The sequence below is a fragment of the Carassius gibelio genome, chromosome B5 (genome assembly GCF_023724105.1).
Source record: "Carassius gibelio isolate Cgi1373 ecotype wild population from Czech Republic chromosome B5, carGib1.2-hapl.c, whole genome shotgun sequence".
Classification (NCBI taxonomy): Eukaryota; Metazoa; Chordata; class Actinopteri; order Cypriniformes; family Cyprinidae; genus Carassius; species Carassius gibelio.
This window is the reverse complement of record NC_068400.1, coordinates 12,267,336-12,282,817: the sequence shown is the minus strand read 5'-3', so window position 1 is coordinate 12,282,817 and position 15,482 is coordinate 12,267,336. Positions and strand designations below refer to the sequence as shown.

Below are 15,482 nucleotides of genomic sequence, written 5' to 3'. Positions count from 1 at the left end.
GCACACACAGAAAAATACAAGAACATTAAACACATCTGATAAGTTCAAGTTGGATTTTTAATTTATTTGATTCTCTGTGTTTTGGACATATTACCTTTTTTGGAACCACCAACACATCCCTTCCCAAGACCACCGACGTGCGCTTGGTCATTATTTGCATTCTGCATGAAGAAAGCATGGTTGTTATAATTTTGTCAAATAATGTCAAATGATTTGCAATACCTATTTTTACAAATTTTTATCAGAATATATCATCCAAAAATGAAAATGTCTTCATTTATTCTTGAAAAAAGAACAAACATTCGTTAAAATGCCTGAGAACTCAATTTGACTCCATCTCAGTTCCTTTCTGCTTTTATTCAATTCAAATAATAACAATTTCATTTTTGTGTGTTTGTGAATTTACATTTATGCATTTAGCAGATGCTTTTATTCAAAGCGACTTACAGTGCATTCAATTCATACAATTATTTCTTTAATGTATATAACATACCATCAGAGACTTTTCAAGCATAAGTCTTTTCTCTTCTGGAAGGGTTCTGTAATACCTGTGAATGCATGCTCAAATTAAATCATTTATAACAGAGCAAACCAACTTTTATTTACAGATACCAACCAGTCTGCAATATTTCATTATTTCAATATTTCAAGTGTCGTATATGAGCTTAACTCACCTCTTCAGATAGGAATCTTGATTCCCATTCGTCTCTGTAGCACGAGAGGAACCAGACATCTCTCCAGCTACATATTAATAACACAATGCACTGAAACACTCACAGTCTTTAAGTTCATTTACACCCAAAACAACCAAGAGAGCACAAGCAGGTCTTGAACTAATATATGTATTGTTAAAATGTCATAGATATAATTTCTGTTCACCCAAACAACCTGCTGGTCCCCGTACCATAGAGCCAGTGGAGGGTTTTGTTGTTGTTTCCATAGCAACAGGGCCCCATATATCAGTAGAGTTTGAATGACCACAAAGAAGTGTGTCATATAAAGAGGTAAAGTGGATGGATGGATGGATGGATAGATAGATAGATAGATAGAGAGAGAGAGAGAGAGAGAGAGAGAGAGAGAGAGAGAGACGGGTGGATGGATGGATGGATGGATGGGTGGGTGGATGTATAGATAGATAGATAGATAGATAGATAGATAGATAGATAGATAGATAGGAGAATGGATGGACGGATAGATAGATAGATAGGAGAATGGATGGACGGATAGATAGATAGATAGATAGATAGATAGATAGATAGATAGATAGATAGATAGATAGATAGATAGATAGATAGAGAGAGAGAGACGGATGGATGGATGGATGGATGGGTGGGTAGGTGGGTGGATGTATAGATAGATAGATAGATGGATAGGAGAATGGATGGACGGATAGATAGAAAGATAGAAAGATAGATAGATAGATAGATAGATAGATAGATAGATAGATAGATAGATAGATAGATAGATAGATAGATAGATAGATAGATAGATAGATAGATAGATTGATAGGTGGGTGGATGGATGAATAGATAGATAGATAGATCTATTATTTCATTAATGTAAAGATGTGTATCATACTTTAATGACATTAAAATCAATTTAAATCTGCAGTGAAAGAAACTTAAATATTTAACAGAAACAGTAGCGCATTGCCTCCAACCGGAAGCCTTCTCGCACTGAGCGGAAGCTCAGCGGCTCCAGCTGTTATTGTTGACAGACGGAGGTTCGTGGGGAAAATGGCGGTGTCCCGTCGATCCTCACAGCACCAACAAAGCAGCTTGCAGCCGTCTCCGCGGAACGCCGTGATCGCTTCCCCCTCCCCGGAATCGCCTTCCGCGATTATTCCCGAATCGACGAGTTTACTGAGTCCCTCGGCCGCTGGCGCAGCGGAATGCGGCGGAGCCACGATGGAGTCCGCAGCGGCCTCCTCCTCCGTCTCTTCTCCAGACCGGCCCTCAACAGCAGCGGCCGCGTTCGGCAGCTCCAGCTGCAGCAGCATTAGCTCCAGCGCGACCGCGGGCAGCCAGAGCCCCGGCTCAGAGGCGGACAGTCCCGGGGACGGAGTTTGCGGGGCGTTCAGAGAGCTGTTCGAGGCCTGTCGGAACGGAGATGTGTCGCGGGTGAAGAGGCTCGTGGACTCGGTCAATGTGAACGCCAAAGACATGGCCGGACGAAAATCAACCCCTCTGCATTTCGCCGCAGGTCTGGATTTATCAATTTACTAAATATAATCCGTGTTTGTTGTTTTTGACCTTATAAAAGAACAAAACGTCTCCTTTGTGGATTTTGGTTCCACTAGATTTGGAGTTTATTTATGCAGATATGAGATTTTTCAGTGGAGGTAATGTTATACGAATATATTCGTATTTACAGTTCGTTTTTTCATACAGAAATTATGTATTTTAAAATGACTGTTTATAGTGGTTCTGTGTCATGCAATCTCATCATTACATCATATTTCATTTGGTTCTAATTAACTTAAGTTAAATAGAATTCTTCATGCGATGCTGACGTAATTGTATAGTAATGTAATAACTTTCCCTCATAGACTGTCTGTTAACACAATTTCATAAATCAAATTTATAAATGATGCGATTACTATTTTTTCTTTTCTTTAGTGTGTTATGTAGCTATTTGTACATGCATAAGATCTGTAGAGTAACAAAGCTCAAAGTTTCACACAAAATAATTTGTTCTATCTAAACAGAAGGCTGATCGAGACCAGACTAAAACGCCTCGTTCGGACACGCCCCCACTTGTCTATGTCACAATGTGAAAAATTTGCATAATGCCACCCAAATGTTAATTCAAAAAAAGAAGGCATGGTTTCAGGAACCTTAGTAGTGTAGATGCAGTTTTTGCGTGAAAGCAAAGGCACTTTATTTGGCCTTCCGAAAGTAGATGCAATGAGGAATCATTGCATCAAATTTATTTACAACAGAACAGCAAAACTCAGATGTTTGAATTTGTGCAACGCATTTTATTGATGAAAGTTTTGTGAGCCTATTCAAGGCTATCTGTACAAAGGCTAAGCCTAGTTCTAAATAAAAAAAAAAATGGGTCAATTCCGACTTTGCTATGAAAATCTGTCACATATTGTAAATCCGATATCAGCTGAGTATGTTTTCTTAATAGTTTAAGTATTTGCTCTTGACTGTTCAAATATAGAGTTTTGCGCCATGTAGAGTATTTTGTTGTGCGTGTGAGAGAGAGACAGCGTCACTCACAGTAGAGTCAGCTTTCTTAATCGTGGCTTGTGTACAGCAAATACATATGGAGCTTCATCACTGTGTCTGTCACGCGACTCTGTTCCCCTTTCAGGCTTGAACTGATGTTTAAACTAAGGACATTATGTACTGTCTTTACTTTAATGTTAAAAGCTGAAAGTCGTGATTATGGAAAGGAGCGTTACATTTCCGAAGCATGCTTGCAGTGTTCGGCCAATCACAATGTACTGGGTCAGTTGACCAATCAGAGCTGACTGTACTTGTCGGAAAAAGGGACTTTGTAGAAAATGTTTGAGATAGGCAGTGCATGGAGGACCTACAATAATGTACAGTATTGGAAAAATTATGTTTTTTGAGCATTCAAACATTTCAACATAATCTGTTACACCAAATACATAAAATAATGAATATAGAATCGTATGACCCCTTTAAAATGAACATTGTGGACATGAAAACAAATTAAGTGTTGGTTTTATCTAATTAGGGTGTGCTTTTAAAACCTATAATATAAGACTGCATTCTGTGAGTCATATGAGTTGACTAAATCCCTTTCTAATTTAGGTATATCCCTAACCAGGAGTTCACATTTATAAGCATAAAAAGTCAAGCATTCTGTCTCCTGCTGTCAATTGAATTCACGTTATTTCTTTGCATAATGAGAGATTTTCAGCATAAGTAAACATACATAAACATACAATCTTCATGATCTCATATTGATTGAGGGGACTATATGGCTTATTTGCACTTAAAATATGTCACACATTGCAGGACCATAAAATTAGCTAAGTAATGACAGCTAGCTAATTGATGAATAAAAGACTCAGAATGATGCTTTTTTTTTCAATATCATTAACATATTTTGTTTTGTCTCACCATAAAAGAAAATCAAATGTGTATGAAATGGCTTGAAAATTGTTCACTCATTTTTGGGAGTGGTTATGACATCTAAAAAAATGTACACTTTCACACACAGCCCAATTTTAGATCAGATATTAATTAGATTTGATGTGCCTTTTTTGATTAAATGTATCATGTTAGATGTATGCATTTGAAATGGCTTGTCCTATGTAATGTTTGACAGGCTTTGGCAGAAAGGACGTGGTGGAGCATCTCCTGCAGACCGGAGCAAATGTCCATTCCCGCGATGACGGCGGTCTGATCCCGCTCCATAACGCCTGCTCGTTCGGGCACGCGGAGGTGGTCAGCCTGCTGCTGTGTAGCGGCGCAGACCCCAACGCACGAGACAACTGGAACTACACACCTCTGCACGAGGCCGCCATCAAGGGCAAAATAGACGTGTGCATTGGTATGGATTAATTTGAGAAATGTTATAATTTCATTTGTTTCCAATTATAGTCCAATTAGACCATTTCCGATCAGTAAAACAGCTTTAATAAAGACAAATTCTCATGGTCACCAATGTATCATTCATCCCTAGCAGTGAATCAAGTCTAAAGAGTCACAGTCCACAATGTGTGGGGTCGTAGCCGTTGTCTAGAGAGCTGATGTGGCGTTCCAGCGTGTTGCAGTATTGCTGTGTTGTGATAGTAATGTTGTTGTCCTGCAGTATTTTTCTCCTGCACCCTGATGTCATAGAGCTCTGCTGAATACCCCTGTGCTGAGACAGCACTCTGCGTGTGTGTGAGAAAACTGACAGAATCTCTGATGCTTGCATTAGTAACACGATCAATGGGTTTGTCCGAGTTCGGTGTGCTACTTTGTTTACTATTTCTCCAGAGTTATTTGGCCAGTGACTTAGGTCCAGTATATTGGTGATATATCATTATTGGTCAATAATATTATTTTTGTTCTGCTTTATCTGATATTCAAAATGGATTGTATTTCAAATTGAATAGCTTAAGAAGTTAAAGGGATACTTCACCCCAAAATGAAAATTTTGTCATTTACTTCATAACGTTTCAAACCCGTAAAAGTTTTGTTTATTTTCGGATAAGATCAGGGATGACAAGATATTTTGGATGAAAACCGGGAGGCTTGACAGTGTCAGGGTCCAGAAAGGTAAAAAAGGCATCGTCAGAATAGTCCATCTGCCATCAGTGGTTCAACTAGGGCTGCAACTAACGATTATTTTGATAATCGATTAATCTGTCGATTATTTTTACGATTAATCGATTAATCGGTTTATGTACTTATATTTTAGTTTTTTTCCATTTTTTCCCCAAGTAAATTATTAATAAAGGGTCTTTATCATTCAGCATAGATTTTTAAGAGATTTTAACCATTTTGCATTGTCATATGCTCATCAAAAATATACCTGGAGTTGTTTTATTATGTTAGTAATCCTTTGTCGAACTCTTCTGCAATCAAAACACTGACCCATACTCTAGCAAAATTCACAAGGAGATTTCAAATATTGTTTTCACCATGGCAGTCCTTAGAGCTCCTAAAGTAGTTTAACATCCCAAACAAAGCTTAAGGAATCTTTGAGAACATATTTTCACGAAGTATAAGGATAAAACAGAATAAAATTGCAGTACATTGTATTTTATTATTTACTGGGAAAAAGCTTTATAGCTTATGCTGTGAAATTGTAAACAATCCTTCGAAAAAAAGTGCCAATGGCATGAAACCTGAATGGAACTCACAATTTAAAGTAAAATCCATCAGAAGGTTGTCCAGAAAAAAAAAATTGGGACACACACAAAAAACCTGCTGTGTGAAAAAGAGCAGTGAATACTTAGAAAAGAAGTGCATTTTAAATATACTCAAACATTTACCTCTCTCATTCAGTCATAATTAGGCTGCAAGTCTGAATTATGAACTGGTAAACGACAAACTGATCACATAACATGTTTGTAAAGCTTTAAATGTTAACTGTTAAAAAGCAATGTTATCAGCTTTTACGACTAAACATTTGCAAACAACCTTGTACTGGAGAATCTGCACAAATAATTTTTTTAGGGGCCGTTCACATATCGCACCTAAAAACGCGTGGAAAACGCTAGTCGCGCCGCTTTCTCCTTCTTTCCAAAGCGCTCGGGCAGAAGCGCCCCTGAGGCGTCTGCCTTTGCTAAGCAACCATGACGTGCTCTCTCCATGACGTGCCCTCTCCATGAAGACCCGGAAATTTCAGCAAAGGATAAATCGATGCGGTGTGGACGCGCCTGGAAAAAACGGGCGCATCGCACCGCGTGCGTGTCGCGACCGCGTCGCTTCCATTATGAGAGTGCATATGCGCGCCTACATAGGAAATAACGAACTTGAGCACGCAAAAGACACGATATGTGAACGGCCCCTTAAACAGTTCAGTAGTGCAGAGTTTACAGGTTACTCTTCATTTTGAAGGCTCAAAGTAAAGTACTCCCACTTCCTGCTGAATGCTGCAGAGACGCTGTTCGGAAAGCACGTGACATAAAACGAGGCCAGCTATTGGCTATTCGCTACTTCACCTGCTGTACTGGCTGAGTAAAACCTCCGGTGGCTCATTACTGCCACACTTTGGTCACCGCAGATTTGAAATATGCACGAAATGAGCCGCTTATGGCAAATAAAATTTATTTAGCGACGAATCGATTACTAAATTAGTTGACAACTATTTTAATAATCGATTTTAATCGATTAAATCGATTCGTTGTTTCAGCTCTAGGTTCAACTGTAACGTTATGAAGCAATGAGAATACTTTTTGTATGCAAAGAAAACAAAAATAACGACTTTATTCAACAATTCATCTCCTCTGTGTCTCTTCACATCACCGTATCGCCATTTTGGAGAATATCCGATGAGTGCGAACTGTGTATGCTCTTCTGTGTCACCCGCGACACAAGGATACGTTTTCTATGTGTATTTATGCTTTGATTTTAATGGAAACCGTGCATCCGTGCAGCACAGGTGACACAGAAGAGCGTACGCTGCTTGCGTTCAACGGATGTTCTCCAAAATGGTGATGTGGGAGAGACAGAGGAGAGGAATTGTTGAATAAAGTCATTACTTTGTACACGAAGAAAACAAAAATATTCTCGTTGAACCACTGATGGCAGATGGACTATTCTGATGATGTCTTTCATACTTTTCTGGACCTTGACAGAGCAAGTTACTTGGCTGTTAATGTCCAAGTTTTCATCCAAAATATCTTAAATTGTGTTCCAAGAAGAACAAAGCAACAAATTAAACGGATGTCAATTCACATAAACATTTACCCATGTTCATTCCGGTATGACCACTTTAGGTGGAAAAACAGTGTTGATGATTATACTTATCAACTCTAACATTATTAACTTTTAGTATTGGTCAGTTTCAGTATTGGCGACTGAATTGCTTGCTTCTGTTTCTTACAGTGTTGCTCCAGCACGGAGCTGATCCAAACATCAGAAACACTGACGGAAAATCAGCTTTGGATCTGGCAGACCCTTCTGCTAAGACCGTCCTCACCGGTGAGATGCACATACACATATCTGATGAGCAGACATGTAAAGGCACACTGAGTATGTTTTTTTAGTATGCAGTATGCCAATAGAGACAGAGCATGCTGTGTGAGTGATGTTTACCACAATTCATTGCACTCTGGTCTGAAAAATTAACCTAAGGCCATTTACAGCCACATTTCCATGGCACATTAATTCATCGGACAGCTACACGTTTAAATATTTGCACACAAAGTTGGATTAAAATGCCAACTCAGTGCCACTCACCAAATTAAATGTAGTGAGGTTAATGTAACAACCTTCTGTTTGAAACGTTGCATCCTGCATACCATTTGACGTACTATTTATAAGAGGTACTGCATGCTAAGCAGAATGTTAGTATTCCAGTCGGAAAACACTGCAACACTAAACATATCCACACACACATTAATGAATCTTGCAAATCAAGTCTGTCTGACACCTGCTGTCTTTTTTTATTTATCAGGTGAATATAAGAAGGATGAACTGTTGGAAGCAGCGAGGTGAGCTTTTGGCATGCTATAATTTAATATCAATGTAAAATAAACATTGAAAAAAGTGGTTGGGGGTGGGGGATGTTGGATGGATGTTTGTTTGAATTCCTTTAGTCGCTTGTTCCTTATGCTGGAGTCCTTTTGGAAAGAATTTGCAGAGCTGTTGGCGCTACACACAACCTGGCACAGTTGTATATTAAAGGGTTAGTTCACCCAAAAAGGAAAATTATGTCATTAATAACTCACCCTCATATCGTTCCAAACCCATAAGACTTCTGTTCATCTTTGGAACACAGTTTAAGATATTTTAGATTTAGTCCGCGAGCTCTCAGTCCCTCCATTGAAGCTGTGTGTACGGTCTACTGTCCATGTCCAGAAAGGTAAGAAAAACATCAAAGTAGTCCATGTGACATCAGAGGGTCAGTTAGAATTTGTTGAAGCATCGAATATATTTTGGTCCAAAAATAAAAAAAAACAACGACTTTGGCCCAATCTCAATTCTATTTTATACACCTTCCCGCGACGAGAGGAAAACTCACTCTAAAAAGAGAAATGCACAGACGCGAATACATGCAACTTCCATTTCTCTTTCTCGAATAGGCAATATTTGAGAAAAAGGTTAAGCAAATTTTTTTTTCTTTTTTTTTTGCAAACATTAATTTGAGTACCATGACCGTTAATATGAACACACAATTGAATGTAACATAAAACAAATGATTAATTTTCGTTAAAATCTTTATTTATGCCAAAAAAGCTTACATTTATGACAACATAACGGAACGGAAATACAAGAATATCAGAATAAGACATTTTTGCAACTTGGCATATAAATGTGTATAGGAAAGGGGAAGTATTTTATAAAGTAAATGTAAGAATAACTTTAATATTTTAAGATGAACACTAACTAGACTGAACCAACTCAGGTTTACTTGATTATCCATACATCAATTTTTGGAAAAAATCCTGTTAAAATGTGAATACCAATTATGATCCTCAGACTTTTGAGGAATGTTTATTTATATCTAAGCTTACATTAACTTTGCATTGTGCATTGAACTCTTTTATTTTAAAAGTTATTGCCATTTCTTTAAGTACATTTGAATCTTTTTTTTACTTAATGGCACTCATCCAGAAATGTATTTTCTCTAAGTTGCCTCTCCTAACAGTGTTTGTCTTCTGTTTGGAAAACCTTAGGAGCGGAAATGAGGAAAAGTTGATGGCACTCTTGACCCCACTTAACGTCAACTGTCACGCCAGCGATGGGCGCAAGGTAACACAGATCAGAATTACTGTTCTATAACGTTGCCTTTAACATTTGACACATCTGTAAATGCCAAGTATGCCTGTTTTAGAAAGTATGTCTGATGTTGTTTCTAAACTCCAGCTCTACTCAAACACAGGATGTGATTTCATGTAGTTCATCGGTGGAATAAATAGATGTAGGTCAAGACAATCCCAAATCCTCTTGTTTGAGTTTTTTCTTTCAGTAATACTGTGTTTAGAGTAAACCGCGCAGCTGACCTAGTTTTACCCGTGATGAGTTTAAGCTTGCACATATGGTTGATGTCGTTTTATAATGTTTGTTTCAAGGTTACGCTGCCTCTTTGTTCAGTCTGGTCTACTTTTGTGTGTCAGTCATTTTTATAATGGATTTCAGTTGATCTAGGATGCACATCTGACCTTCATGAAGTTTTAGGCCAAAGCTTTTTTTGATCCATTTCTTTGGTCACAACATAATAACAGGACCTTGATTTCCCCTCAAATCCTCTGTCATCCCTGATCATTTCAGGTCACTCCCTCCATCCAGACCTCTGTGTCTTTATATCAGAAGGGGGGTTTTTTGGATAGAGTTCACTGTGGGATTGTCTCCTGTTTGTCTTGTAATGGATTTGGAGTTATGTTTTGTAACTTCTAGTGATGTTGGCTATTATTATTATTTTTTAGGGGCTGAGTATTGTTGTTACTTGAGTTTTTGTACCCTCTGATACTCATGTTGATGCTGGTGTTTTGTATAATGGTGTTATTTTGAGAGTAACGTTAGCGTTTTAAGTGGAGTACAGTGCAGACTAGTTTGATAAATTGCTTTGCTTTGGATAAAAGCGTTTGCTAAATGTGTAAATGTAAATAGTTGATCACTGAGCATAATGCATGCTTGAATGTACTTCACATAGAAGTGAGTGTTGGACATTGTAAACCTAGAAATATCTCTGATCTGCTGAAGTCATTTTTTTTCCCCTGCCTTTATTTGCAAAAAATCTTGTATATATGCTGTGTGGTATTGTACATGAGAATAAAAAATGTTTATAGGCCTAAGGGATGCACCGATATGATAAACGTATTAGGGCTTGGTAAAAAAAAAAAAAAATCTATCTCTATCAATCGATTCTTTTTTTTTTTACGGAACGATGTCGAATCTTAAATCCCAAATCCCTGTTTTCAGTTAATGGATGGATCACTGAAGGGCACTTTCCATCCAATAAATTGCATTAACTATTGTGCTTTGGTGCTTTTAATATAAAACAAAGTCTCAGGTTTCAATTGATGGCCATTGTGTTGCAGTATTCAAACAATAAATGCCGTTTTGGTGCTGTTTAATCTGGAGTGACAGATCGCTGTAGCGCCTCAGTTCAACAGGTCCAGAATATGGAAACTTTAACCTTCAATATTATAGTTATCTAGTACCAAATGACTGTTTTCTCTCTCTTTTTTCCTTGAGAAAAAAAAAAATATATATATATATATACACTTACTATCCAAAATAATCAATATCGAATCAAATCAAAAAACAAATTTGTGTCAAAACCCAGCCCTAAAACGTATATGCTGTCATTTTTTTTGTATAGAATATTGAGGAAATATTGTATAAAATGATGTTGAAATAAAATGATGTTGTGTATATGTACGATTCAAAGGATTGGGATTTTAAAGAAATGTATACTTTTATTCAACGAAAATGCATTTGCAATTACATTTTGAAATGTATTAAATATAAAATAGTTACTTTAAGTTTAATATTATTATTATTATTTTTTACTGCATTTTTGATCAAATACTTGCAGCCTTGGCGAGTGTAAAAGACATTCAAAAAATCTCACAGACTTTTTTGAAAGGTAATTTATTAGTGTTATATTGGCCATTTAAAATGTCAAATCGGCTGTAGCATTTATCCTGTGTAAACTGATTCCTAAAAATAATATATAGTCTTTCACAGACATAAACATTTTTATTTTAGTTTAAGATAGGATGCTGTAGCTGTTGAATTATTAGGTTTTAAGCACCACAGTCAGCTTTGATGGACAATATGTTAGTTAATAGCTAATTTTTTGTTTTGTTTTGTTTTTTGTTCTGGCGACATTCAGTCAACATCTCAAAAAATGCTGGTAAGTTTATTTTGTGAAACAGAAATTAGTTTTATTTGGTCTTCTGTGATTTTATTTATTTTTCCTTTAATTTTTTTGTCCCTAAAAATCCATCCATACGCTGGTTCACACTTAAAACGCACAGAAACCTGCCTTATTTTCTGCTGGTCACAATCCATCAATCAACCAATAGCTTGCTAACGTTTCGTTGACTCCTGCAGGTTCTGAAAACAAGGCTTTCATTTACCTCTTTCTTTAAAGTCTTTATTTAACTTTTTTTTTTTTTTTTTTTTTACAATAGTTCTCTAAATTGTCTGCCTTTGCAAGAACTCCACCATGTTTCCACCCCTAAACCCCACCTCCGCATCCACACATCGCCTCACGTTCTTCAATCCCGTTTTGTTTGATTTGTTGTGATCAGCACGCATGCTCTCCACGAACGTGGTGTTTAACTCCTGGTTTCTCTTTGACATCCTGTCCTGTTTAGATCCGTTGTGTGCATGCTAGAAACATTGCACTGTTGCCCCATTGCCTGTGCTGTTCTGCTTCAGACCTCATAATAGTGACATGAACATTGCCTTTCCATCCCACACTGAATAATATCATTCTCTCAGACAATGCATCATTCTTTTGAGGCAGATCTTCATTACTAAATGGCTGCGTTGAGATTGGTTGTCATACTGAGTGTTTTGCTGTGGTTGTGCTCAGTGTCATAAAGGCATGTCACCATTATTTCTTCATCTTCACTGCATGAACTGGGAACAAATTTGTAACTTTTTTTGTGCTTAGGATAAAGGGACCGAGCTCAAGCCAGATTCATCAGTTGTTCAGAGAGATCGCAGATATAAAGGCCTACTTGCACCAAGAGGCAATAGTTGACAACAGTGACCGTTTTTAGTGATTAGAGAAAGCTTCCCATTTTCTCCAAATGAATTTCAATGAATGTTTCAATAAAGAATTTGAAGCAGTAAACCAAACCAACCTCTCTTACAGGAGCATTACAAACTTTCTGATCTGTGCACTTGAAGCAATGCAAATGATGGAATTTAATTAAAATGATGGTACAGCATAAAACCTATTTGCTTTGTGTAAAACCAATAGGCTACATTTTTAATGCAAAATATCATTGTAAACAGACTTTTGTCATTTTCAATGCTTTATGGGAGTTTGTGATTGGCGCTGAGCTCTTTTGCATCTATTTCGGTTTCCTTGGTACCATTGATTTTCTCTGATTGGTGGGTCTGTCTTAAGGATTATGGGTAGAGACACAGACCTTTTCACCTTTTAAGGCATGTGACACAAATGTTGAGAAGCTATAAAAGGACTTAAAGTAGAGTGGCAATAAAATCTTAAAAAATGAGAAAGAAAGCAACTAACTAAACAAGTATGACATACGAAATATCATTTATACAACACTTCAGAACAAGTAGGCTAAAAGTCTTATTTAAACGTATAATAAATTCAATACAGGTACATGTGGAAAAAGTCAAACACACCATTCTTCTGTAATTGGTTCCAATTTTGCTTGGTAATTGGTGTGAGTAGGCCTTTACATGTTATTCACAATGTTTAAGTTCATATATTTATTATTATTGTGGATGCTAGAACAGGTACCACGTCTTCATTTCATTTGTATCTCAAAAGCCTCAAGAATGCGTTTTTAAAAGCAAAATACATCACACAGAACAGCTCACTGCATAAAATTTAACTATTGTAGTGATTAATGATGGGATGGGTAACAACTAGCCGGTTTACGTAATTATATTTGAGGTTGGGTTTTTGAAACAAGCACTTGTGTTATTGATGATCACTTATTTAGCTTGATTGTATTGAGACATGTTATTAATATTTCTCTGGCTCTTTTGCAGTCCACTCCTCTTCACCTGGCCGCGGGGTATAATCGAGTGCGTATAGTGCAGCTGCTGCTGCAGTACGGTGCTGATGTCCATGCCAAAGACAAAGGGTGAGAAACTACGACTTACCGTCTCTCTTTAACATTTAAGTGTCCGGTATGTAAGTCAACATGGAATGCAACCTATTTTTACTTCCATAATATGATACAAGTCAAAAATTATATTCTAAGAAGTAAATGATAGGCTGGCACCCATTAGGGTATATAGTAACTTTTTTTTTTTGTATAGCATGCATATATTGTTATATGTAACCTTTGTTAAAGTGTTTTTATTCATCGTTTTATTCTATATATATATAATATTATATATACACTACTGTTAAAACAGATCATTAAGATATTTATTTTTCTTTTGATCAGCAATAATTATTAGGAATAATTGCTGTTTTTTTAATGTTGGTTTAAATGCTTTAATCATGATCTTTTTTGAATAATTCTGAAATGTTGTTTTTCTCTCTCTCTCTCTCTATCAGTGGTCTAGTTCCTCTGCATAATGCCTGCTCTTATGGTCACTATGAGGTCACAGAGCTCCTGCTGAAGGTAAAGAAAACAATCCAGCCAATACTTACTGATCATAATGTATTAGCTCCCCAGCACTGCTATAACCACAGGTGCTTTATAGTTTTGATTATTAGTTACAAGAATACACATGATTGATGCTTTCCTGTTGGTCTCGCTCGCAGCACGGGGCGTGCGTCAACGCCATGGACCTGTGGCAGTTCACGCCGCTGCACGAGGCGGCCAGTAAGAATCGAGTGGAGGTGTGTTCACTGCTGCTGAGTCACGGCGCTGATCCCACACTGCTCAACTGCCACGGCAAGAGCGCGGTGGATGTGGCGCCCACACCTGAACTTAAAGAGAGACTCACCTGTAAGTGACATTCATGCTACTTTCTTTTCAGTATCACCGGCCTGCAGTGTATTTGATGAATATCCAATACTCACTTTCTTACTAATTTTGGAGAAGTCACACTTTGTCAAACTGATGATGCTACAAAATAATGCTTTTTATAGCATTTTTTCAAACCAGTTGTAAGGTGAAGACGACTTGTACGATCTTTTAATAAGCAGGAAAACTGCAACAAAGAAATGACTCCTATGAACTATTTGTTCAATTTTTTAACTGATATTCACATGATCAACATTATTTTATGCTTTATGCTGGTTCCAAGGTTAGAATTATGGATACTGTCAAAAGTAAATGTAAATAAAAGCTTATTTTGCAAAGTTTTTGAACTAAAATGTATTATTTTTTTGTCATGCCTTCGCAGACTGAGTAAAAAAATAAATCTTGACTTTTTACATTTGACTGCTTTTGTAAGTGTGTTTTGATACATTTTGATAAGTACATTATAGGTCATATGTAATAATAATAAAAAAGTCATTATTTTGTTAAAAAAAAAAAAAAACTGATGGAAGTAATATTGGCCTTTTTTTGCTAATTGTTTCAAGCTGCAGGACTATTAGTTAATAACCATTTGACTTTTGTGATTTCCTTCATCCAGATGAGTTCAAAGGTCACACGCTATTGCAAGCGGCCCGTGAGGCGGACATGGCAAAGGTCAAGAAAACTGCTCAAGAGATCATCAGCTTCAAACACCCTCACTCGCACGACTCCGCTCTGGTGAGCACTTTACATGATCCTCTCTGAACCCTCAGGGTTTTAATGACGTGTTTATTAAAATGTCTTTATGATATTCCCAGCACTGCGCCGTAGCCTCTCCTCATCCCAAACGCAAACAGGTCACAGAGCTGCTGCTGCGGAAAGGTGCCAACATTCACGAGAAGAACAAGGAGTAAGTGTTCGACTTCAGAGGCAAAAAAAATGGTGTACAATTAATTTGAAACCATTTACACTCTGAAATTGCTAGTCAATTTCAGAAATAAATGCTAAGTAATACATTCTCACATTATCACGTATTCTTTCTCCTTCTAGTTTTATGACTCCGTTCCACATCGCGTCTGAACGAGGTCATAATGACGTGCTTGAAGTCCTTCAGAAACACGGAGCAAAGGTACAAGCTTCCTCACACTGCATGGAACTACCGTATTTTTCGGACTATAAGTCGCACCTAAGTATAAGTCTCATC

The 15,482-nt window shown here is 37.2% G+C and overlaps 2 protein-coding genes across 3 annotated transcripts in view; one reads left to right on the top strand and one right to left on the bottom strand.

Moving 5' to 3' along the window:
* Positions 1–15,482, bottom strand: part of kcnv2b (potassium channel, subfamily V, member 2b) — a 172,954-nt gene that overhangs the window by 124,637 nt on the left and 32,835 nt on the right. The gene's annotated exons all lie outside the window — the stretch shown is intronic.
* The window catches only part of LOC127957887 (poly [ADP-ribose] polymerase tankyrase-1), a 29,760-nt gene continuing 15,932 nt past the window's right edge, over positions 1,655–15,482 (top strand). The window contains exons 1-12 of one of the 2 annotated variants that reach the window (XM_052556582.1): positions 1,655–2,202; positions 4,309–4,533; positions 7,524–7,619; positions 8,095–8,131; positions 9,317–9,392; positions 11,482–11,502; positions 13,350–13,444; positions 13,867–13,933; positions 14,077–14,263; positions 14,898–15,016; positions 15,097–15,188; positions 15,329–15,407. In XM_052556582.1, the coding sequence (XP_052412542.1) occupies positions 1,737–2,202; positions 4,309–4,533; positions 7,524–7,619; positions 8,095–8,131; positions 9,317–9,392; positions 11,482–11,502; positions 13,350–13,444; positions 13,867–13,933; positions 14,077–14,263; positions 14,898–15,016; positions 15,097–15,188; positions 15,329–15,407 (1,560 nt within the window). In that variant the 5' untranslated portion in view covers positions 1,655–1,736. The remainder of the gene's footprint in view (positions 2,203–4,308; positions 4,534–7,523; positions 7,620–8,094; positions 8,132–9,316; positions 9,393–11,481; positions 11,503–13,349; positions 13,445–13,866; positions 13,934–14,076; positions 14,264–14,897; positions 15,017–15,096; positions 15,189–15,328; positions 15,408–15,482) is intronic. The other variant, XM_052556583.1, reaches the window with a different exon arrangement.